The sequence below is a fragment of the Staurois parvus genome, unplaced genomic scaffold (assembly GCF_062004578.1).
Source record: "Staurois parvus isolate SC_StPar_1 unplaced genomic scaffold, SC_StPar_1.0 ptg000362l, whole genome shotgun sequence".
Taxonomy (NCBI): Eukaryota; Metazoa; Chordata; class Amphibia; order Anura; family Ranidae; genus Staurois; species Staurois parvus.
The window spans coordinates 12,187,717-12,213,038 of NW_028318158.1; the positions used below are offsets into that span (position 1 = coordinate 12,187,717).

The following is a 25,322-nucleotide window of genomic DNA, read 5'->3' on the forward strand; positions in this document are numbered from 1 at the left end:
AATCAGACAGAAGTCAGAGACAGACCTCTATTTGGGGCAGGAGCAAAGAAACACAAACAAGCAAATAAAAAAAACCTATTGATCAGGCTTGAAATTTTGCCGTCCCTTTAAAGCCTGCTAATAAGGGTAGGTGTGCACAACAGAGTCCTGAGTTGTAGTACTGAGTAATAACCAGCAGATAGCAAACATTCAAGCCAAATTAGCTAGTCCCAAAACAATGACACACTGACTACTGGTGCCTCAGATCAATGATACACTGACACATGGAATTCCAGAAAATGAGACACTGACACTTGGGGTCCCAGAACAATGACACAATGATGCTTTGGGGGTCCTGGAAGAGATTGCCAAATGGGGTTTCAGGAAAATTATGCATTGACACTTGGGGCCCCAGAACAATGACAAACTGGCACTTGGGTCTTACCACAATGACACACAGGTAACTGGGTACCAGAAAGATGATTCACTGACACTTTGATTTTTAGAAAAACGACATACTGACACTTGGGGACCCAGAACAATGACAATCTGGAATTTGGGATCCTAGAACAATGACATTTTGACGCTTGGCATTCCAGAACAATTAAACACTGATACTTTCCAGGAAAAATGACACATTGCCACATGGGGTTGCAGAAAAATGACACTTGGGGTCCCAGAACAATCATATTAACCTGTCTTCCTAGCACAGAACTTTTTTCATTGGCACTTGGGATTCCCTGAAAATTTAAATACTGACATTTGATGTCAAAGAACAATAACCCAATGACTTGTTAACCTAACTAATAATATTAATAATAATAGTAAACACTTTTATTTCTTTTGTATTATAGACTTTTGGGTTCATACCAAAACTTGCACATGGGGTACCCTGAAGAAGCCTTTGTGAACCTGACTGGTGGGATAGCTATGACATTTTCCCTTAAGTATGACCAACTAGAGCAGAATTACCTCTGGCACGTGGTCAGCAATGCGAGTCCAGACACATTGATGGCCTGTGTCCATGGCAAACAGGTACTGTTGTGATAACAATATGCTGCTAGGTTATGCTGATATACAGAGAAATCATTTGTTAACTAGAAAAGCTACAATTTCTGGGGAAATTGTGTGAAGTGTTCTTGCCTCCACCAGTATTCTAGGGCTTGAAGATGAGGGAGTGGTGGCAGTTTAGAAATCATGTCCTGATTTTTCAGCTCACACTCTAGCTTTTGTCACTCTGCTGCCTGCTCACACATCTGGGTTCCTATGGCAACTCACTCTACAGCAAGGGAAGAGAAGAGCAGTTAAAAACAAACTGCTCCAACTTGCTCACTTCACTGGCGGTTGCCATATTCAAACGGTTGTAGTTTAAAAATGATAAATCCTACACTGAAGAGCTTCATATTGCGAGAATCACAAGACCCATACCTACATTTTGATGCAGAGTATGTCTCTGAAATATTAAAAATGAAGGCACAGTTTAAAAATTGCCCTTCAAATTTGAGGTGGCTGGAGTGGAGTTTCAATGAATATCAATGGGCGGCGTGAGTTGCAAACAAATGGTCACATTGTGAAAACTATCAGGACTATGGCTTAGCTGTGGACATTTTTAGTGGCAGCAGGGATAGCTGAACGTTTTGATATAAGTGGGTATATTTGTGTAGGTGGGCTTCAAAATAAGGGAGTGATGGCAGTTTAGAAATCATGTCCTGATTTTTCAGCTCCCACTCTAGCTTTTGTCAGCTCCCACTCTAGTTTTGAACATTCCGCCATTCATTCCTATGGGACCAATTTCACCACAAAAACGGCGATATTTCGTGAACCATTTGGCGAAACGTTCCACAAAGTAATAGCACACCAATCGGGTACAATCCGCACGTTTTTGTATATTACTGTCTATGTAGTGTATAAACTGTGGGAGGAGTTAGGGTGGTAAATTTGGCTATAATAATAAGAATATATATGTGAGATAACAGTAAGTGGTCTTGCCATTCAAGAATACTTAATGAGTCTTCCTGTAATTAGAATTCTTTATTGATTATGGTAATTGGCTCACTAAGGATTTTGGAATTTGTAATTGGCTGTTAAAATTTCACACACTTCAGTTTGAGCTTCAAGACAAATTTCTTCTAAGGCTGTTAAATCAAAGCCTATGCTAAATGACTGATATTGTCCTCCTCTAAGTCTTATTTTAATGTTTTGATTAACAGGAAGGAACACCGAGGAATCGAAGCATGAGTTTGCCAGTGGTGGTGAGATCTGTTTGTCTTTATCCTCTAATTCTTCAGATTTATTTCCATTGCATGCTTGTACAAAGAGCACCCTATGGCAGGGGTGGGCAAACTGTGGCCCTCCAGATGTTGTGGAACTACTAGTCCCATCATGCCTCTGCGAGTCGTGATGCAACTGTCAGCCTTTCAATGCCTCATGGGACATGTAGTTCCATGACAGCTGGAGGGCCACAGTTGCCCACCACTGCCCTATGGGATACTTTTTTGTAGATGCTAGATAATTATCACATAATAGATTTTAGTCTTTTTAAAGCTCCAATGGTAAGAACAGCAGGGTAACTGAAGGAAGTCTAAAAGATTTGTTGAAATCTTGTCCAGTAAGCTTATGGCTTCATTTAGTTTTATGGTGAGGTATGTGACAGAAAAGATGTAAGGAAGGAGGTTCCAGTCACACCAGGTGCAGTGGGATTGCATTGGGTGGCTTTTCCAGTGCAGTCTCATCATAAAATGCCTTGTGTCATGTACCTGGTTGGGGAGCAAGATGTGGAGAGAAGGCGTCCTCTTATGACCCCCGCTCGGAGCCCCTGATAGTGGAAACAGAGGGCGCAGAGCCAGGAGTGGCACGAGTGCCGGGTGGATCTGGAGCTGGCGGCAGGTAGCTGAAGACCCAGGAGATCCGGATGCAGGTCAGGGTGGATGCAGGAATGTAGGCACAGCAGCAGGCAGGTATGGCGGCAATCAGGATGCAGACTGGGACCGGACACCGGAGCGTGCATGCGGTAGCAGGCAGGTATGGCAGTGACCAGGATGCAGGCCAGATGAAGGACCGTGGGTGCAGTGGCAGTTAAGTATGGCACACGTCAGGATGCAAGCCAGATGAAGGACCGTGGGTGCAGCGGCAGGTAAGTATGGAAGCCGTCAGGATGCAAGCCAGGTGCATGTGCAGGTAAGTAGATGCAGCAGAGTCAGACAAGCCGGGTCAGTATTAAGCGGGCAGATTAAGTACAAGGGAGCAGCCAAGCGGATGGTCAGGGATAGCCAAGGTCAGTGCAGGCGGAGTTCTTTCTTAGTCAGGGTCAGATCAAAATACAAGCAACAGGATCAGGTAATAGTGCAGGGACGTTGTAGACCAGAAGGCATTGATTGTACTGTATTGCAGGTTTAAATAGCCTGCCTAGCGGTGACGTGGACTCTACTGCGCATGTGCGCACTTCCGCACTTCTGCGCATGTGCTACGCATGCTCCCGCGCATGTGCACTCGCACAGCCGCGACCCAAAGGGATTTGTCACCGTCGCACGGCTGCACGGCGAAATGGTCCCTGACACCTTGTCTCATGTGTGCCTAGTTCAGACTACTGCATCATGGTGATGTGCGCATGGTGTGTGGTGAAAAAAAGAACGATATTTCAATAAATGAGCTGAGATTGGCACAACAGCACAACGATCCTGCCGGACTGCACCACACACCAGTCACTGCATTGTAATGTGAATTAGGCCGAAAGTTGTAAGCACAGAAGGAGGCCTTTGGGAAGAGCTAAGCAAATACCTGGATGGGGGGGGGGAGTTGAGGTTTAAAATAAAGCCTAAGTGCTGCTAAAATCACAAAAGACACGTAAATTACAGTCAGTAGGATGTGTCCCTCATGCTGATTCCTCTTCTGTTAGTGAAATGCTTCCTCTGTCCTGCAAGCCCCCCTCCTGGAAATCTTGCAGTGCGATGAATTAATACAATGAAAGGCCTGTCACAGGTTCTCAAGAGAGCTGGACTATGTCCACTCTTTACACCTAGCTGCGCCATTCATAGAAGCTCTATTACAGGTTCAATGAGTAGAACACAATCTATGAATTGAGCAAGTGACCAATCACAGCAATCACACTTGTAAACAAAAGTTGTCTTTGAGCCACTTGCTCTCACAGCTATCAACTTTGAGAGGGAACAGAGTGTTCATTTCAGTGATCAGCACCGTAATCAACACTCAGAGTGTAAAAAAATAATAAAAACCATCACACCCTCCCTGCAGTACAGTGTCATTATGGAGATATTGTACGGCTCTGTCTGGTAATCAGAGACATTGGCTGGCTGCACTGATGATGCTGTATTCCAGTGCGGCCAGCCAGAGTCTCTGACCAATAACCACTGCAGTATCACTTTGATCATTTTTTTTAACACACTGTCACCAGAGCTGTGCCACTAGGGTGATATTGTACTGCTATGGTGGTGATCATGTACAAAGGTTGGATGCTCTGATATTACTGTATGTCAGAACAGACACTCACAGTGTCCTCAATCACCACCACACCAGTCAAAGCGTCACCATATTAGTGCAGTGAGTCACACCATCTCTGATCACCATCACACCAGTCCCCGTATCACCATAATAGGGCAGTCAACACCAGTGTTCCTAATCACTGCTGCACCAGTATTGCCACCCCATTGCAGCCAGCAATAATGTTCCTGATCTCCCTACACCAATCTCAGTGTCACCAGACCAATGTAAGCCATCAACAGTGTTCCTTTTCTCCACCACACCAGTTACAGTGTGACCAGACCAGTGTAAACCAGCAACAATATTCCTGATCATTGCCACACCAGTCCCAGTGTCTCTATACTAGTTTACACCATTGACAGTATTCCAGATCTCTGCTACACCAGTCCCAGTTTTACCAGACCAGTGTAAGCCAGTAGCAGTGTTCCTGATTGCTGCCACATCAGTGCCAGGGTCTCCACAGCCATTGAAACCAGCAACAGTGTTCCTGATCACCACCCCACCAGTCGCAGTTTCACCAGACCAGTGTAAGTCACCAACAGTGTTCATGATTTCTGCCCCACCAGTCCTAGTGTCACCAGACCAGTGTAAGTCAGCAATAGTGTTCCTGATTGCCGCCACACAAGTCTCAGTGTCACCAGTGTAAGCCATTAACAGTGTTGCTGATTACTGCCACACTAGTCACAATGTCACCAGACCAGTGTAAGCCATCAACAATGTTCCTGATCACTCGTATAGCCATCAACTGAGCCCTTGATCACTGCCATATCAATACAGTATCAACAGAGCCAGTGCAGCTATAAACAGTATCCCTGATCACCACATCAGTACAGTGTCACCAGAGTCATTGCAGCCATCAACAGTGTCCTGTATAGCCTCCCCACAAGTGGAGTGTTGCTTCTGCCTGCCACCTGTATTGACCTTGGCCTGTTTATTGACCACATTTCTGCCTGCTGTCTGGACCAATCCTTTGCCTGTTTTCTGACCATGTCTTTACCTGCTGCCTGAACTGACCCTTCTGCACATCCCAATGACTATGTTCCTGTGAGAAACCAGTTCCAGCAATCCTCTGCAGACAAACCACAGGAGCTCTTTGTTCAGCCTCCTGTACTTCCTGACCAGTGAACATGGCATTCCTGGGGAGCAGCCACATACCAGTAGGTATGACTTTCTTGGATTATAGGAATGGGGACTGCTGTAGGTTATGCTACACTAAACTATATTCCCTGACCAATCATACAGAGGCCACCATTATAGTACACTGTTTTTGATACAGTTGGTTGATTTTTGTAATACACAAGATTATGTCTGAATCATAATCAGTCCAAACATTGAAAAAGTCTTACAAATGTGGTATCCCCATACACAGAAAAACAGAATGTGTTTTATGGTGAAATTCTAAGTACAATCATGCTGTGTGCAAGAAATATTTTATTAAATTGACAAATTTTGTGTAAAAAATAATTTTCATTTTCTTTCTCCACAAAAACCTGTGGCAAAAAACAAGTCTTCAAAAGACTCACCATGCCTCTTAAAAAAATGAGTTTGGTTGTTTGCTCCCCAAAATGAGGTCACATTGTTTGTATTTCTACTTCTTCTTGTGCTCCAGGGCCTCCAAAAATGTGATATGTAGTCAGGAAAATGGATGCATAAATTGTACCCCTTGAAAGTCTGAAAGTAATTCAAAAGCCAAAAGGTTTTTATCTTAATGCATTACTTGCATTAAGGTACAAAACCTTCCACTAGCTTTTCCCCCAGCACTTACAATAAATACTGACATGAATCCTCTATCGATCCAGTGCTGAGTCTGTCTGCAGCAGTGCTGTTCTCTTTTCCTGTTCTCACAGGACAGACTGAGAGCAACAGGAGCCATAGGGGAGAAGAGTAGGTAAGGGGTCACTGTGCAATATCATTGCACAGACCAGGTAAGTATAAGCTTCTTTTTTTTTTTTTTTTTCAAATTTACGCCTTTACTATGACTTGAAGGTGTTCCTTGAATTTATTGCCACTCTATGTGTCTAAGCTGCAAAAAAACTCTCACATACAGTATATGGTATCCCCATACTCAGCAATAACAGAATATGTTTTGGGGTGTAATTCTAAGTATGACCATACAGTGTGTTAGGAATATCTTATTAATTGACAGCTTTGTGTAAAAAAATAAAAAAATCTTTCTTTATTTTCCAAAGACATGTGTCAATAAATGATATCTTCAAAAGACTCACCATACCTCTTACCAATGCTATTTGATGTTAGTTTTCCAAAATGGTTTCATTTTGTTGGTGTTTCTACTGCCCTTGTACTCAAGGGTTTCCAAAATGTGAGAGGTACTCAGGAAATTAGATGTATACTAATGCCTCTTGCAAACCTGGAGGTGATGCATTGATTTTGGGGCCCTCTATGCAGTTCCTAAAAAATCTCATACATGTTGTATTCCCATACTCAGGAGGAATAGCAGAATATATTTTGATGTGTAATTCTCAGTACGCCCATGCTGTGTGTGAAAAATATCTTATTAATTGACAGCTGTGTGTAAAAAAAAAATACAATTTAATTTTCCACAAACTTGTGGCAAAAAATGTGATCCTTAACCACTTGCCCTCCACAGGATTTACCCCCTCTACTTACCAGGCCATTTTTTGCGATACAGCGCTGCGTTGTTTAACTGACAATTGCACGGTTATGCAGCACTGCACTCAAATGAAATTTATGTCCTTTTTTCCCACAAATGGAGCTTTCTTTTGGTGGTATTTGATCGCCTCTGCCGTTTTTATTTTTTGCGCTATAAACAAAAAAAGGCTAACAATTTTGTGAAAAAAAACATTATTTTTTACTTTTTGCTATTAAACTTGTCCAGTAAAAAAAATTTCAAAATCAAATTTCGTCATAACTAGAGATGAGCGAAGAAATGAAAAATTTGATTCGACTGATTCGGCGAATTCGTGGACAATATTCGATTCGAGTCGAATAAATTCGCTGTGAATTTAACTTAAAAAAGGGTGTTTCTAGGCTTCAGAGAGACTTAATATTAGTGCAGAACACTGTACCTTTAATTTAAATGCCCTTGGAGTCTGCTGGGGAAGAGAAATAATACTGTCTGTCAGTATGACATGCAGATGAGTGCCGTCGATCTTAGAATCACTGCACACTTCACTCCTTTGGCCAGTCACGGGGCCAAAACCAGTGTTTGGAGCCACAGTGTGGCGGTGGAGGCAGCAGCAATGGGAGGCCATACAGCAACCTATGACAAAATGGAAACCAGCAGGAGCGTGAGGAGACCTGAAAGTGGCACATGGCAGAGTGGGAGCAATGGGAGGCGGTACAGGGACCCAGGTCACACTGTGGGCCCAGCAGCAGCGTGACCAGGCGGTACGGGGGCCCATGGCCGATATGGGGCTTGGTGGCACCTATGGAAGGCCTGTAATCTGCCAGCAACCTATGACAAAATGGACAACCGCAGGAGTGTGAGGAGATTTCAAAGTGGCACATGGCAGAGTGGAAGCAATGGGAGGCCGTACAGGGACCCAGGTCACACTGTGGGCTCAGCAGCAGCGTGACCAGGAGGTACGGGGGCCCATGGTCGATATGGGGCCTGGCGGCACCTATGGAAGGCCGCTAATCTGCCAGCAACCTATGACAAAATGGACAACCGCAGGAGTGTGAGGAGATTTCAAAGAGGTACATGGCAGAGTGGAAGCAATGGGAGGCCGTACAGGGACCCAGGTCACACTGTGGGACCAGCATCAGCGTGAACAGGCGGTACGGGGGCCCATGGCCGATTTGACCTCATTCATCCCATAGTCCTGCCGACTCACGAATAGCGTGGCCTCCTCAAAGGGCCTGAGCAAGCGCAGGTGTCACACATGAGCTGACAATGGCTGACATCTAAGTTACACAGGGAGTACCTTTATCCGCTTTTAACATCAGGAAATCTGTGATGGCCTTTAGCTGTTCGTAAAGGCGGTCTAACATATGTAGGGTTGAATTACACCTTGTTGCAACGTCACAGCATGAGGAGTCGGTACGGGGGCCCATGGCAGATTACATGTCTGGCAGCAGCAATGGGAGGCCCGTAATCTGCCAGCACCCTATGTCAAAAAATTTAACACACCAGCAGTGTGAAGAGACCTGAAAGTGGCACATGGCAGCAGAGTGTGGCGATGGAGACAGCAGCAATGGGAGGCCGTACAGGGACCCATGAGAGACTCTAGACTTGGCAGCAGCATGAGGAGGCGGTATATAGGGGCCCATGGCAGATTAGGGGCCTGGCAGCAGCTATGTGAGGCCCGTAATCTGCCTGCACCCTATGTCAAAAAATTTAACACACCAGCAGTGTGAAGAGACCTGAAAGTGGCACATGGCAGCAGAGTGTGGCGATGGAGACAGCAGCAATGGGAGGCCGTACAGGGACCCATGAGAGACTCTAGACTTGGCAGCAGCATGAGGAGGCGGTTTATAGGGGCCCATGGCAGATTAGGGGCCTGGCAGCAGCTATGTGAGGCCCGTAATCTGCCTGCACCCTATGTCAAAAAATTTAACACACCAGCAGTGTGAAGGAGACCTGAAAGTGGCACATGGCAGCAGAGTGTGGCGATGGAGACAGCAGCAATGGGAGGCCGTACAGGGACCCATGAGAGACTCTGGACTTGGCAGCAGCATGAGGAGGCGGTATATAGGGGCCCATGGCAGATTAGGGGCCTGGCAGCAGCTATGTGAGGCCCGTAATCTGCCTGCACCCTATGTCAAAAAATTTAACACACCAGCAGTGTGAAGAGACCTGAAAGTGGCACATGGCAGCAGAGTGTGGCGATGGAGACAGCAGCAATGGGAGGCCGTACAGGGACCCATGAGAGACTCTGGACTTGGCAGCAGCATGAGGAGGCGGTATATAGGGGCCCATGGCAGATTAGGGGCCTGGCAGCAGCTATGTGAGGCCCGTAATCTGCCTGCACCCTATGTCAAAAAATTAAACACACCAGCAGTGTGAAGAGACCTGAAAGTGGCACATGGCAGAGTGTGGCGATGGAGACAGCAGCAATGGGAGGCCGTACAGGGACCCATGACAGACTCTAGACTTGGCAGCAGCATGAGGAGGCGGTATATAGGGGCCCATGGCAGATTAGGGGCCTGGCAGCAGCTATGTGAGGCCCGTAATCTGCCTGCACCCTATGTCAAAAAATTTAACACACCAGCAGTGTGAAGAGACCTGAAAGTGGCACATGGCAGCAGAGTGTGGCGATGGAGACAGCAGCAATGGGAGGCCGTACAGGGACCCATGAGAGACTCTGGACTTGGCAGCAGCATGAGGAGGTGGTATATAGGGGCCCATGGCAGATTAGGGGCCTGGCAGCAGCTATGTGAGGCCCGTTATCTTGCAGCACCCTATGTCAAAAAATTAAACACACCAGCAGTGTGAAGAGACCTGAAAGTGGCACATGGCAGCAGAGTGTGGCGATGGAGACAGCAGCAATGGGAGGCCGTACAGGGACCCATGAGAGACTCTAGACTTGGCAGCAGCATGAGGAGGCGGTTTATAGGGGCCCATGGCAGATTAGGGGCCTGGCAGCAGCTATGTGAGGCCCGTAATCTGCCTGCACCCTATGTCAAAAAATTTAACACACCAGCAGTGTGAAGAGACCTGAAAGTGGCACATGGCAGCAGAGTGTGGCGATGGAGACAGCAGCAATGGGAGGCCGTACAGGGACCCATGAGAGACTCTAGACTTGGCAGCAGCATGAGGAGGCGGTATATAGGGGCCCATGGCAGATTAGGGGCCTGGCAGCAGCTATGTGAGGCCCGTAATCTGCCTGCACCCTATGTCAAAAAATTTAACACACCAGCAGTGTGAAGGAGACCTGAAAGTGGCACATGGCAGCAGAGTGTGGCGATGGAGACAGCAGCAATGGGAGGCCGTACAGGGACCCATGAGAGACTCTGGACTTGGCAGCAGCATGAGGAGGCGGTATATAGGGGCCCATGGCAGATTAGGGGCCTGGCAGCAGCTATGTGAGGCCCGTTATCTTGCAGCACCCTATGTCAAAAAATTAAACACACCAGCAGTGTGAAGAGACCTGAAAGTGGCACATGGCAGCAGAGTGTGGCGATGGAGACAGCAGCAATGGGAGGCCGTACAGGGACCCATGAGAGACTCTAGACTTGGCAGCAGCATGAGGAGGCGGTTTATAGGGGCCCATGGCAGATTAGGGGCCTGGCAGCAGCTATGTGAGGCCCGTAATCTGCCTGCACCCTATGTCAAAAAATTTAACACACCAGCAGTGTGAAGAGACCTGAAAGTGGCACATGGCAGCAGAGTGTGGCGATGGAGACAGCAGCAATGGGAGGCCGTACAGGGACCCATGAGAGACTCTAGACTTGGCAGCAGCATGAGGAGGCGGTATATAGGGGCCCATGGCAGATTAGGGGCCTGGCAGCAGCTATGTGAGGCCCGTAATCTGCCTGCACCCTATGTCAAAAAATTTAACACACCAGCAGTGTGAAGAGACCTGAAAGTGGCACATGGCAGCAGAGTGTGGCGATGGAGACAGCAGCAATGGGAGGCCGTACAGGGACCCATGAGAGACTCTAGACTTGGCAGCAGCATGAGGAGGCGGTATATAGGGGCCCATGGCAGATTAGGGGCCTGGCAGCAGCTATGTGAGGCCCGTAATCTGCCTGCACCCTATGTCAAAAAATTTAACACACCAGCAGTGTGAAGAGACCTGAAAGTGGCACATGGCAGCAGAGTGTGGCGATGGAGACAGCAGCAATGGGAGGCCGTACAGGGACCCATGAGAGACTCTGGACTTGGCAGCAGCATGAGGAGGCGGTATATAGGGGCCCATGGCAGATTAGGGGCCTGGCAGCAGCTATGTGAGGCCCGTTATCTTGCAGCACCCTATGTCAAAAAATTAAACACACCAGCAGTGTGAAGAGACCTGAAAGTGGCACATGGCAGCAGAGTGTGGCGATGGAGACAGCAGCAATGGGAGGCCGTACAGGGACCCATGAGAGACTCTAGACTTGGCAGCAGCATGAGGAGGCGGTTTATAGGGGCCCATGGCAGATTAGGGGCCTGGCAGCAGCTATGTGAGGCCCGTAATCTGCCTGCACCCTATGTCAAAAAATTTAACACACCAGCAGTGTGAAGAGACCTGAAAGTGGCACATGGCAGCAGAGTGTGGCGATGGAGACAGCAGCAATGGGAGGCCGTACAGGGACCCATGAGAGACTCTAGACTTGGCAGCAGCATGAGGAGGCGGTATATAGGGGCCCATGGCAGATTAGGGGCCTGGCAGCAGCTATGTGAGGCCCGTAATCTGCCTGCACCCTATGTCAAAAAATTTAACACACCAGCAGTGTGAAGAGACCTGAAAGTGGCACATGGCAGCAGAGTGTGGCGATGGAGACAGCAGCAATGGGAGGCCGTACAGGGACCCATGAGAGACTCTGGACTTGGCAGCAGCATGAGGAGGCGGTATATAGGGGCCCATGGCAGATTAGGGGCCTGGCAGCAGCTATGTGAGGCCCGTAATCTGCCTGCACCCTATGTCAAAAAATTAAACACACCAGCAGTGTGAAGAGACCTGAAAGTGGCACATGGCAGAGTGTGGCGATGGAGACAGCAGCAATGGGAGGCCGTACAGGGACCCATGACAGACTCTAGACTTGGCAGCAGCATGAGGAGGCGGTATATAGGGGCCCATGGCAGATTAGGGGCCTGGCAGCAGCTATGTGAGGCCCGTAATCTGCCTGCACCCTATGTCAAAAAATTTAACACACCAGCAGTGTGAAGAGACCTGAAAGTGGCACATGGCAGCAGAGTGTGGCGATGGAGACAGCAGCAATGGGAGGCCGTACAGGGACCCATGAGAGACTCTGGACTTGGCAGCAGCATGAGGAGGTGGTATATAGGGGCCCATGGCAGATTAGGGGCCTGGCAGCAGCTATGTGAGGCCCGTTATCTTGCAGCACCCTATGTCAAAAAATTAAACACACCAGCAGTGTGAAGAGACCTGAAAGTGGCACATGGCAGCAGAGTGTGGCGATGGAGACAGCAGCAATGGGAGGCCGTACAGGGACCCATGAGAGACTCTAGACTTGGCAGCAGCATGAGGAGGCGGTTTATAGGGGCCCATGGCAGATTAGGGGCCTGGCAGCAGCTATGTGAGGCCCGTAATCTGCCTGCACCCTATGTCAAAAAATTTAACACACCAGCAGTGTGAAGAGACCTGAAAGTGGCACATGGCAGCAGAGTGTGGCGATGGAGACAGCAGCAATGGGAGGCCGTACAGGGACCCATGAGAGACTCTAGACTTGGCAGCAGCATGAGGAGGCGGTATATAGGGGCCCATGGCAGATTAGGGGCCTGGCAGCAGCTATGTGAGGCCCGTAATCTGCCTGCACCCTATGTCAAAAAATTTAACACACCAGCAGTGTGAAGGAGACCTGAAAGTGGCACATGGCAGCAGAGTGTGGCGATGGAGACAGCAGCAATGGGAGGCCGTACAGGGACCCATGAGAGACTCTAGACTTGGCAGCAGCATGAGGAGGCGGTATATAGGGGCCCATGGCAGATTAGGGGCCTGGCAGCAGCTATGTGAGGCCCGTTATCTTGCAGCACCCTATGTCAAAAAATTAAACACACCAGCAGTGTGAAGAGACCTGAAAGTGGCACATGGCAGCAGAGTGTGGCGATGGAGACAGCAGCAATGGGAGGCCGTACAGGGACCCATGAGAGACTCTAGACTTGGCAGCAGCATGAGGAGGCGGTTTATAGGGGCCCATGGCAGATTAGGGGCCTGGCAGCAGCTATGTGAGGCCCGTAATCTGCCTGCACCCTATGTCAAAAAATTTAACACACCAGCAGTGTGAAGAGACCTGAAAGTGGCACATGGCAGCAGAGTGTGGCGATGGAGACAGCAGCAATGGGAGGCCGTACAGGGACCCATGAGAGACTCTAGACTTGGCAGCAGCATGAGGAGGCGGTATATAGGGGCCCATGGCAGATTAGGGGCCTGGCAGCAGCTATGTGAGGCCCGTAATCTGCCTGCACCCTATGTCAAAAAATTTAACACACCAGCAGTGTGAAGAGACCTGAAAGTGGCACATGGCAGCAGAGTGTGGCGATGGAGACAGCAGCAATGGGAGGCCGTACAGGGACCCATGAGAGACTCTAGACTTGGCAGCAGCATGAGGAGGCGGTATATAGGGGCCCATGGCAGATTAGGGGCCTGGCAGCAGCTATGTGAGGCCCGTAATCTGCCTGCACCCTATGTCAAAAAATTTAACACACCAGCAGTGTGAAGAGACCTGAAAGTGGCACATGGCAGCAGAGTGTGGCGATGGAGACAGCAGCAATGGGAGGCCGTACAGGGACCCATGAGAGACTCTGGACTTGGCAGCAGCATGAGGAGGCGGTATATAGGGGCCCATGGCAGATTAGGGGCCTGGCAGCAGCTATGTGAGGCCCGTTATCTTGCAGCACCCTATGTCAAAAAATTAAACACACCAGCAGTGTGAAGAGACCTGAAAGTGGCACATGGCAGCAGAGTGTGGCGATGGAGACAGCAGCAATGGGAGGCCGTACAGGGACCCATGAGAGACTCTAGACTTGGCAGCAGCATGAGGAGGCGGTTTATAGGGGCCCATGGCAGATTAGGGGCCTGGCAGCAGCTATGTGAGGCCCGTAATCTGCCTGCACCCTATGTCAAAAAATTTAACACACCAGCAGTGTGAAGAGACCTGAAAGTGGCACATGGCAGCAGAGTGTGGCGATGGAGACAGCAGCAATGGGAGGCCGTACAGGGACCCATGAGAGACTCTAGACTTGGCAGCAGCATGAGGAGGCGGTATATAGGGGCCCATGGCAGATTAGGGGCCTGGCAGCAGCTATGTGAGGCCCGTAATCTGCCTGCACCCTATGTCAAAAAATTTAACACACCAGCAGTGTGAAGAGACCTGAAAGTGGCACATGGCAGCAGAGTGTGGCGATGGAGACAGCATCAATGGGAGGCCGTACAGGGACCCATGAGAGACTCTGGACTTGGCAGCAGCATGAGGAGGCGGTATATAGGGGCCCATGGCAGATTAGGGGCCTGGCAGCAGCTATGTGAGGCCCGTTATCTTGCAGCACCCTATGTCAAAAAATTAAACACACCAGCAGTGTGAAGAGACCTGAAAGTGGCACATGGCAGCAGAGTGTGGCGATGGAGACAGCAGCAATGGGAGGCCGTACAGGGACCCATGAGAGACTCTGGACTTGGCAGCAGCATGAGGAGGCGGTATATAGGGGCCCATGGCAGATTAGGGGCCTGGCAGCAGCTATGTGAGGCCCGTTATCTTGCAGCACCCTATGTCAAAAAATTAAACACACCAGCAGTGTGAAGAGACCTGAAAGTGGCACATGGCAGCAGAGTGTGGCGATGGAGACAGCAGCAATGGGAGGCCGTACAGGGACCCATGAGAGACTCTAGACTTGGCAGCAGCATGAGGAGGCGGTATATAGGGGTCCATGGCAGATTAGGGGCCTGGCAGCAGCTATGTGAGGCCCGTAATCTGCCTGCACCCTATGTCAAAAAATTTAACACACCAGCAGTGTGAAGAGACCTGAAAGTGGAACATGGCAGCAGAGTGTGGCGATGGAGACAGCAGCAATGGGAGGCCGTACAGGGACCCATGAGAGACTCTAGACTTGGCAGCAGCATGAGGAGGCGGTATATAGGGGCCCATGGCAGATTAGGGGCCTGGCAGCAGCTATGTGAGGCCCGTTATCTTGCAGCACCCTATGTCAAAAAATTAAACACACCAGCAGTGTGAAGAGACCTGAAAGTGGCACATGGCAGCAGAGTGTGGCGATGGAGACAGCAGCAATGGGAGGCCGTACAGGGACCCATGAGAGACTCTGGACTTGGCAGCAGCATGAGGAGGCGGTATATAGGGGCCCATGGCAGATTAGGGGCCTGGCAGCAGCTATGTGAGGCCCGTTATCTTGCAGCACCCTATGTCAAAAAATTAAACACACCAGCAGTGTGAAGAGACCTGAAAGTGGCACATGGCAGCAGAGTGTGGCGATGGAGACAGCAGCAATGGGAGGCCGTACAGGGACCCATGAGAGACTCTAGACTTGGCAGCAGCATGAGGAGGCGGTATATAGGGGTCCATGGCAGATTAGGGGCCTGGCAGCAGCTATGTGAGGCCCGTAATCTGCCTGCACCCTATGTCAAAAAATTTAACACACCAGCAGTGTGAAGAGACCTGAAAGTGGCACATGGCAGCAGAGTGTGGCGATGGAGACAGCAGCAATGGGAGGCCGTACAGGGACCCATGAGAGACTCTAGACTTGGCAGCAGCATGAGGAGGCGGTATATAGGGGCCCATGGCAGATTAGGGGCCTGGCAGCAGCTATGTGAGGCCCGTAATCTGCCTGCACCCTATGTCAAAAAATTTAACACACCAGCAGTGTGAAGAGACCTGAAAGTGGCACATGGCAGCAGAGTGTGGCGATGGAGACAGCAGCAATGGGAGGCCGTACAGGGACCCATGAGAGACTCTAGACTTGGCAGCAGCATGAGGAGGCGGTTTATAGGGGCCCATGGCAGATTAGGGGCCTGGCAGCAGCTATGTGAGGCCCGTAATCTGCCTGCACCCTATGTCAAAAAATTTAGCACACCAGCAGTGTGAAGAGACCTGAAAGTGGCACATGGCAGCAGAGTGTGGCGATGGAGACAGCAGCAATGGGAGGCCGTACAGGGACCCATGAGAGACTCTGGACCTAGCAGCAGCATGAGGAGGCGGTATATAGGGGCCTATGGCAGATTAGGGGCCTGGCAGCAGCTATAGGAGGCCCGTAATCTGCCAGCACCCTATGTCAAAAAATTAAACACACCAGCAGTGTGAGGAGACCTGAAAGTGGCACATGTTTGAGGCATGATTCATGGCGGATTTAGTCAGTTGTGTCAGGAACTGGTGGTTTGAAATCCAGACTAATCCACGCCTGATTCATTTTCACAAACGTGAGTCTCTCCACACTTTGGGTGGACAGTCGTGTCCTCCGCGGAGTTACAATACCTCCTGCCGCACTAAACACGCGCTCCGATGCCACGCTACTGGCCGGGCATGACAGCCTTTCAAGGGCAAATTCAGCTAGTTGGGGCCAAAGGTCAAGTTTCGTTGCCCAGTAGTCAAGGGGATTGTCTACCTCGGTTGGCAGGGTGCTGTCCAAGTAGGCCCAAGCCTGTTGTTTGAGCTCCTGCTCCAGGTCCACCTGATGCTGCTGCTGCTGCTGCGGCTGGTTAGTAGTTTCCTCACTGCGCTGGTGAAGAAAGCTACTCATCATCGACTGCAGACTGAGGCAGCCACTGCTGGTGGAGCTGCCACTGCTCCTACCACCCCACCCCTCCCCTGCTGCCATGCCAGCGGAACGCGAGCGCACAGGGCCCACAGTGTCTGAGGATGGACGTTGGCGCACAAAGGCAGAGACCAACTGACTACATAGGTGGTTTTTATAGTACGTAATTTTGGCCTCCCTCTCAGCAGGTGTGAAAAAGGCCACCATTTTGGACCGGTAGCGAGGGTCCAACAAGGTGGACAGCCAAAAGTCATCCCTCTGTCTGATGGTTATTATTCGGCTGTCGCTACGCAAGCAACCGAGCATGCTATGGGCCATTTGTGCCAAGGAATGCGAGGGACTCCCTGCCTCCATCTCCACAGCATACTGCCACGGTGCGTCTGGGTCCTCTGTCTCCTCCTCCTCCTCCTCTACCAGATGCTCCTGCTCCTCCACTCCTGTCCGCTGAGTGGAAAAACCACCCATTTCACTCAATAATTCCTGAGCACAAATGTCCTCCTCTACCTCCTCCTCTTCTTCCTGTCCTGCCCCCACAGGGGTCATGTGGCGTTGAGATCTGTGCGCCACGTCTACCGCACCCTGACCAGCCATTGTTAACAGCATTTGTTCCAGGACGTGCAACAGAGGAATGACGTCGTTCATCCCATAGTCCTGCCGACTCACGAATAGCGTGGCCTCCTCAAAGGGCCTGAGCAAGCGGCAGGTGTCACGCATGAGCTGCCAATGGCTGACATCTAAGTTACACAGGGGAGTACCTTTATCCGCTTGTAACATCAGGAAATCGGTGATGGCCTTTCGCTGCTCGTAAAGGCGGTCTAACATGTGTAGGGTTGAATTCCACCTTGTTGCAACGTCGCAGATCAGGCGATGCTGTGGAATTCCGTTCTGCCGCTGCAGCTCAATGAGGGTGTTCTTTGCGGTGTAGGAATGGCTGAAATGCATGCACAGTTTACGTGACATTTTAAGGATGTCTTGCAGTGGGATGGTGGATTTTAGGAACCGCTTGACAACCAGATTGAACACGTGAGCCATGCATGGCGCATGGCACAACCTTCCTTGACGCAGAGCAGACACCATGTTCTTTCCGTTGTCAGTCAACATGGTTCCGATTTTTAGTTTGCGCGGAGACAGCCATCTGTCGATTTCTCTGTTCATTACACTCAGCAGTTCCTCCCCTGTGTGACTACGTTCGCCAAGGCATACCAGGTGCAGCACAGCGTGACACCGTTGCGCCCTGCACATGTGATATGCCGGTCGGGTAATGGGACTTGGCACGGGGGTGGCGGCTGAGGACACGGCGGAAAAAGAGGTGGTAGAGGCGGACATGCTTGCTGGACCAAGGACGTGCAAACGTGGAGGCAAAAGCGTCGTGACCTGTCCAAGTTGCTGGTGCGGCTGTGCCGGCACCACGTTCACCCAGTGGGCCGTAAATGACATGTACTGTCCCTGACCGTAGTTACAGCTCCACACGTCGGCGCTGCCGTGCACTTTGGCAGAGACCGACATGCTCAAAGACTGGCCCACCATCTCTTCTACATGTGAATGCAGGGCTGGCACTGCCTTTTGGGCAAAGAAATGACGGCTTGGCACTCTCCACCGCGGCGCGGCACAAGCCATCATTTCTCGGAAAGGTGCTGAGTCCACCAGTTGGAAAGGGAGGGACTGCAGCACCAGCAACTTGGACAGGAGGACGTTCAGCTTTTGCACCGTCGGGTGCGTGCTCGCAAACTGTTGTCTCTTGGATACGGATTCCAAGAAAGACTGTTGACGGAATCCGAGAAGAGGAGTAGCAGGAGAAGGAGCATCTGAACGAGCGGAAGATGCCAACGAGCGACAACTCCCCTCAGCAGAGGTGTTGGAGCCTTGACTGGCTGATAGAGGGCGATTGACGACGTCGGGTGACGGAGCAAGTAACGGAGCGGGTGATGGAGCGGGGGCTGGGGCAGGCAGAACCGCCGTATGTTTATCACGGTTTTCCCAGGCCACCGAATGGTGACGCTGCATATGCTGACGCAACGCTGTAGTCCCAACATGGGCCCCCTGGCCACGCTTGCATTTCTGGCCACATAGTCGACATACGGCTACGTTTACTTCCTCGGGCGGCTTGAGGAAAAATTGCCACACCACCGAGTAGGAAACTTTGCCCCCGCTACTCTTCACTGGCTGACTGCTACTTCCTCCGTGCGCACCGGCACCACTACTGGCCGTGGTGGTAGGCTGCAGTGGAGCTGGTGCTCTACTCCGTGGACGTTTGGCTCCACTGACACTGATGCGACCCTGCTGCTGTCTCCTGGGCAACCCACCGACTGTTTTGCTCGCTGCCAAGCTGCCACCCTCTTCTCCTGATGATGCGGAAGAAATTGCCTGATGACGACGAGGCTGCCAAGTGCGATCAACCTCCTCATCATCAAGTAGGGTCTCCGCCTCACTACTAGCCCCCTCGGCTGCGTCTGGGTCAGGAGACAGACCTGTCTCTAGACCGGCTACCGAGCCACTCTCCTCGCCAGTACTTGTTCGCTTGGCTGCTGAAAAGGCTGATGTCTCCCCCCGTTCCTGACCGCCCTCTGTTAGCTCTTCCTCACTGTACAGTGGGGCTGAGCCCACAGCATGCGATACTTCGCTTGGTGAGGGAACAGCAAAGGACAGGGGCAGGTAGAGGACACGTGATTTCAGTGGGCTTGCTCCCGGGCCATGCCAACTAACGGTTGTGTCTGACGTACCCACCGACCGTTGGCTGTAGGTGTCAGAGGTGACCTGGGAAGAGGAAGACGACCGAGCCAACCAATCAATGACGGCAGGGTTGTCGGTGGAGACACGACCGCTGGATGACACCGGGAGCACTGGCCTCTGGCTGCGAATACTGCTGCCTCGACCCCTTCCTCTGCTGCCACGTCTGCTCGCTCCTAAAACATTGCCTCCTCTGCCACTCCTCTGCATGTTGTCTGACATACTATTTAATTCAACGATTAGGTGTCCCTGAGTAACAATTCTCTGGCACTCAGTAACAATTCTGTCTGTCCCTGAGTATGAATTCTGTGGCCCTGAGTAACAATTCTGTGTCTGTGCGAGTAACAATTCTGTGTCTGTGCGAGTAACAATTCTGTGTCTGTGCAAGTAACAATTTTGTGTCTGTGCGAGTAACAATTCTCTGGCACTCAGTAACAATTCTGTCTGTCCCTGAGTAACAATTCTCTGGCACTCAGTAACAATTCTGTCTGTCCCTGAGTAACAATTCTCTGGCACTCAGTAACAATTCTGTCTGTCCCTGAGTATGAATTCTGTGGCCCTGAGTAACAATTCTGTGTCTGTGCGAGTAACAATTCTGTGTCTGTGCAAGTAACAATTTTGTGTCTGTGCGAGTAACAATTCTCTGGCACTCAGTAACAATTCTGTCTGTCCCTGAGTAACAATTCTCTGGCACTCAGTAACAATTCTGTCTGTCCCTGAGTAACAATTCTCTGGCACTCAGTAACAATTCTGTCTGTCCCTGAGTAACAATTCTCTGGCACTCAGTAACAATTCTGTGTCTGTGCGAGTAACAATTCTGTGTCTGTGCAAGTAACAATTTTGTGTCTGTGCGAGTAACAATTCTCTGGCACTCAGTAACAATTCTGTCTGTCCCTGAGTAACAATTCTCTGGCACTCAGTAACAATTCTGTCTGTCCCTGAGTAACAATTCTCTGGCACTCAGTAACAATTCTGTCTGTCCCTGAGTATGAATTCTGTGGCCCTGAGTAACAATTCTGTGTCTGTGCGAGTAACAATTCTGTGTCTGTGCAAGTAACAATTTTGTGTCTGTGCGAGTAACAATTCTCTGGCACTCAGTAACAATTCTGTCTGTCCCTGAGTAACAATTCTCTGGCACTCAGTAACAATTCTGTCTGTCCCTGAGTAACAATTCTCTGGCACTCAGTAACAATTCTGTCTGTCCCTGAGTAACAATTCTCTGGCACTCAGTAACAATTCTGTCTGTCCCTGAGTAACAATTCTCTGGCACTCAGTAACAATTCTGTGTCTGTGCGAGTAACAATTCTGTGTCTGTGCAAGTAACAATTTTGTGTCTGTGCGAGTAACAATTCTCTGGCACTCAGTAACAATTCTGTCTGTCCCTGAGTATGAATTCTGTGGCCCTGAGTAACAATTCTGTGTCTGTGCGAGTAACAATTCTGTGTCTGTGCAAGTAACAATTTTGTGTCTGTGCGAGTAACAATTCTCTGGCACTCAGTAACAATTCTGTCTGTCCCTGAGTAACAATTCTCTGGCACTCAGTAACAATTCTGTCTGTCCCTGAGTAACAATTCTCTGGCACTCAGTAACAATTCTGTCTGTCCCTGAGTATGAATTCTGTGGCCCTGAGTAACAATTCTGTGTCTGTGCGAGTAACAATTCTGTGTCTGTGCAAGTAACAATTTTGTGTCTGTGCGAGTAACAATTCTCTGGCACTCAGTAACAATTCTGTCTGTCCCTGAGTAACAATTCTCTGGCACTCAGTAACAATTCTGTCTGTCCCTGAGTAACAATTCTCTGGCACTCAGTAACAATTCTGTCTGTCCCTGAGTAACAATTCTCTGGCACTCAGTAACAATTCTGTCTGTCCCTGAGTAACAATTCTCTGGCACTCAGTAACAATTCTGTGTCTGTGCGAGTAACAATTCTGTGTCTGTGCAAGTAACAATTTTGTGTCTGTGCGAGTAACAATTCTCTGGCACTCAGTAACAATTCTGTCTGTCCCTGAGTAACAATTCTCTGGCACTCAGTAACAATTCTGTCTGTCCCTGAGTAACAATTCTCTGGCACTCAGTAACAATTCTGTCTGTCCCTGAGTAACAATTCTGTCTGTCCCTGAGAATGAATTCTGTGGCCCTGAGTAAGAATTCTCTGGCACTCAGTAACAATTCTGTCTGTCCCTGAGTAACAATTCTCTGGCACTCAGTAACAATTCTGTCTGTCCCTGAGTAAAAATTCTGTGGCCCTAATAACGTTTCTGTGGCCCTAAGTAACAATTCTCTGGCACTGAGTGAAAATTCTGTCTGTCCCTGAGTATGAATTCTGTGGCCCTAACTAGCGTTTCTTTGTCCCTAAATAACGATTCTGTGGCCCTCATTAACAAGTCTGTGTCCCTGAGTAATGGTTCTCTGTCCCTAAGTAACTTCTCTCTGTCCCCAATTCTCGTTTCTGTGGCCCTAACTCTGTCCCTGTCCCTAGTACAGAGCGGTCTGCCTCTGTTCAATGACTGCAGGCAAATGAAGATTTCCAAAATGGCCGCTATATATACCTCGACCATTACACAGTGCTGGCTGGCTGGCTGCTGATTGGCTGATGCGATCACATGTCGTTGAGGAATGCATTATGGGGCAGCGCGCCTTGTCTGCGCGCCTTCCCCGACATCCCCGCTCCGTCGCCGCACATGTCAGCCGCCATTTTCGGAAAAATTTCGATTCGCGCGTCCGAATTAGGCTGTTTTTCGGATTCGGCACGAATCGAAATTTTTCCGATATTCGACTCGAATTCCACTTCGGATACTTCGATTCGCTCATCTCTAGTCATAACTTTAGGCCAAAATGTATTGTGCTACATGTCTTTGCTAAAAAAAATCCCAATATGTGTAAATTAATTGATTTACGTGAATGTTTTAATACTAGTAATGGCGGCGATCAGCGACTTATAGTGGGACTGCGGCAGGCATTCTGCCACTGGGGGGGAACTAACTGTCACTGACATCCCCAGTGACACCAATACAGTGATCAGAGCTAATAAAAAGTACTGACACTGTACTAATGGCACTGGGCAGGAAGGGGTTAACATCTGGGGCGTTCAAAGGGTTAACTGTGTGTTGTTTTACTGTGTGCTGTGTGTGTGCTTTACTGTATAAGCACATTGCTTTGTATTGCTTTGCTATGCAGAGCAATACAAAGCAATGAGCTGGAGCTGACAGGGGAGAGATCTGTATTGTTTACATACAGACCTCTCCCGTCAGTGATAATCAGTGATCGCCGGGTGTTGGCGGGGAATCACGGGCTGTGACACGGTGATCGTCAGCTGAAGCCGCCAATGGCGGCGCGGGTAGGGCCTGCTTCCCCATACCCAGAAATGCAAAATCACGTATATATATGTGATTTTGTGCAGCCCAGTATTTCTGCTATAGATTCACCATGCCTCAAATGAAATATGTTGGAGGGTCTACTTTGCAAAATGGAGTCGTTTTGTGGGTGATTCTCTTGTCCTAGAACTTCAAGAAGTATGAAAAGTAGTAAGGAAATCAGATACATTACTTATACCCCTTGAAAGCCCCTTGAAAGCCCAAAGATGCTCCCTGGATTTTGGACCCCTCTATGCATCTCAGCAGTGAAAAAGTCTCACACATGTTGCATCTCCATACTGGGGAGGAATAGAAAAATGTGTAATTGTAGGTACGTCCATTCTGTGTGTGAGAAATAACTTGTTAAAATTGGGACTACTGAATAATTAGTGTCAATGTTTAGGAGATTAGGAAGATTAGAGCAGTGGGAGAGTTTATGCAGTTTAGCAAAAGGAAACTGGGCAGGGCTGACACCTTAGTCTACAAAAATGCTGTGTTTTCAGCCCACAACAGGATTTAGTTGATGAGTGCATTTATTGCAAATCAACAGGTAATGTTCCATATTTGCAGGGAGAAAACACAGGGAAATGTGCATGCATTGCAGAGATGTACTGCATATGTTTTTTATGTCAATGTAATTTAATTGTATCCTGCAAAATGTGTTATATTTTTTTTCCTTTAACAGAAAGAAGCTCTTGACATCCGGAGGGGAAGTGCACCACTCACTGTAAGTAACATTTACTTCTTATTTCCCAGAAATGTTGCCATACAAAGCTCACAAACTCTATTAGCTGTAAGAATATAAAGTTGGCCATACACTGGTCAAAACTAACGGATTCCTACATCCACACAAACAGGATGGATGGAGGAATTCCTGCCCTCCCCAGGGCAATGTATTCTGACAATCGTACCTGTCTCTGTCAGCATGCCCTGGTCAGTGGCCTTAGCTGATTGGCTGCAGCCTCTAATAGAAGGAACATTTTCCAACAGGGGAGCCCAAGACTGATGACTTGACCAGTCCCTGCTTAACCAGAGAAATGTAAATGAGTGAATGACCAGTTTGAGTTCTAGTATTAGTGAAACATCAAAAAAAACTTTTATATGTGTTCTTTGATTGGGAGAAGAGAAATGATGTGCATTCCCACCCCTCCTCCCTCATCCTCCAATCACAGAATGGCTTGTATTTTTTAAAAAAAACAGTCTTTTTGTGGGTGGGCATGGAGTAAAGAAGGAACGTGATATGACATGTACAGTATATCTTTTCTACAGCAGCAACGCACACACAGCACACCTAATAATAGAATTACTAATACTAATATTATAGTAACATTTTTTTTCTCAAGTTGGGCTTTAAACTGGACCTGACATCAGATGTATTTTTTAAAAATAAGTGCAGCTTACTAAGTAATGTGTAAGTGTAACATTTCCAAGTATGTACTACCTCTCACAGAGATCACAACACTCCCTTTACAATGCCTTCCTTTGCTATTCTCTCCAGAAGGACAGAGCCATCATTGTTCAGGACTGATGTGAATGTACAATATATATGTGAAGTGTTATAAAAGTACCTGTGATTAAACTAATCAATCTACTTCCTGGACTGAGATGATGGCTGAGAGATGACGCATTCATGAAAATCCTGGTGCTTGTGCAGGTTTTGACTGTGTTCACGAATGTTCTACACAGATCAGCCCGTACTGCAGCCTCTCGCTTTGTAATATACTCATTGTAACTCAGGGCTGATGAGGGGGTTGGTGCAGCTGGCTTAGACTCTCAGCTATGCTTTGAGAGCCAGAGCCAGATGTCAATTAGGCATCTGAGTGGATCCTGACAATATGATCGGCATTCTTCCAGAGCCTGGAACAGCTTTCTCAGAGCTCTGTGATGTCAGCTGATAGCAGACATTAGTCAGATGACTTTAAGTCACAAGAAAGCAAAAGTAAGTGCCCTCCTGTGACCCACAAGAGAATTATGGCCAAAAAAGCTTTGGTCATACTTCTCTTTTAAAGCTATCAGCTTATTCAAATTTCCCACCTCCTCATCCCTAAAAGCCTGCATAAAAGTATCCATGTACAGAAAAAGGTTAGATAAAAAACTTACCTTTCCCCAACTTCCTTCCGTAGGAGTTAGATGAGGGTTGACATCATTCTCCTTCCGGCCAGATCTCAGAGAATGTTGAGGAGCCCAAATCTTGCAAGAAGACAATCTTGCACTGTACTTCAGCATCTTTTCGTGAGATGTGGGCTGTTCAACATTCTCAGGGGTCTTGTCAACAGGAGGATGCTGTCAATCACTGTACTATGAAAGTTGGGGAAAGGTAAGTATTTTATCTATTTTCCCCTCACAGGTACATTTATGGGGGAACATCTTAAATAAGTGGACCATGCCACTTATAGGTAAGTATTGTATCTATTTTTCCCT

The 25,322-nt window shown here is 48.8% G+C and overlaps 1 protein-coding gene across 2 annotated transcripts in view; it reads left to right on the plus strand.

The window, feature by feature from the left end:
• LOC149456445 (calpain-13-like) overlaps positions 1 to 25,322 on the plus strand; it is a 112,768-nt gene that overhangs the window by 37,918 nt on the left and 49,528 nt on the right. For both annotated transcript variants that reach the window (XM_089685117.1, XM_089685118.1), the window contains exons 6-8: positions 834 to 1,014; positions 2,190 to 2,231; positions 23,587 to 23,628. In XM_089685117.1, the coding sequence (XP_089541243.1) occupies positions 834 to 1,014; positions 2,190 to 2,231; positions 23,587 to 23,628 (265 nt within the window). The remainder of the gene's footprint in view (positions 1 to 833; positions 1,015 to 2,189; positions 2,232 to 23,586; positions 23,629 to 25,322) is intronic.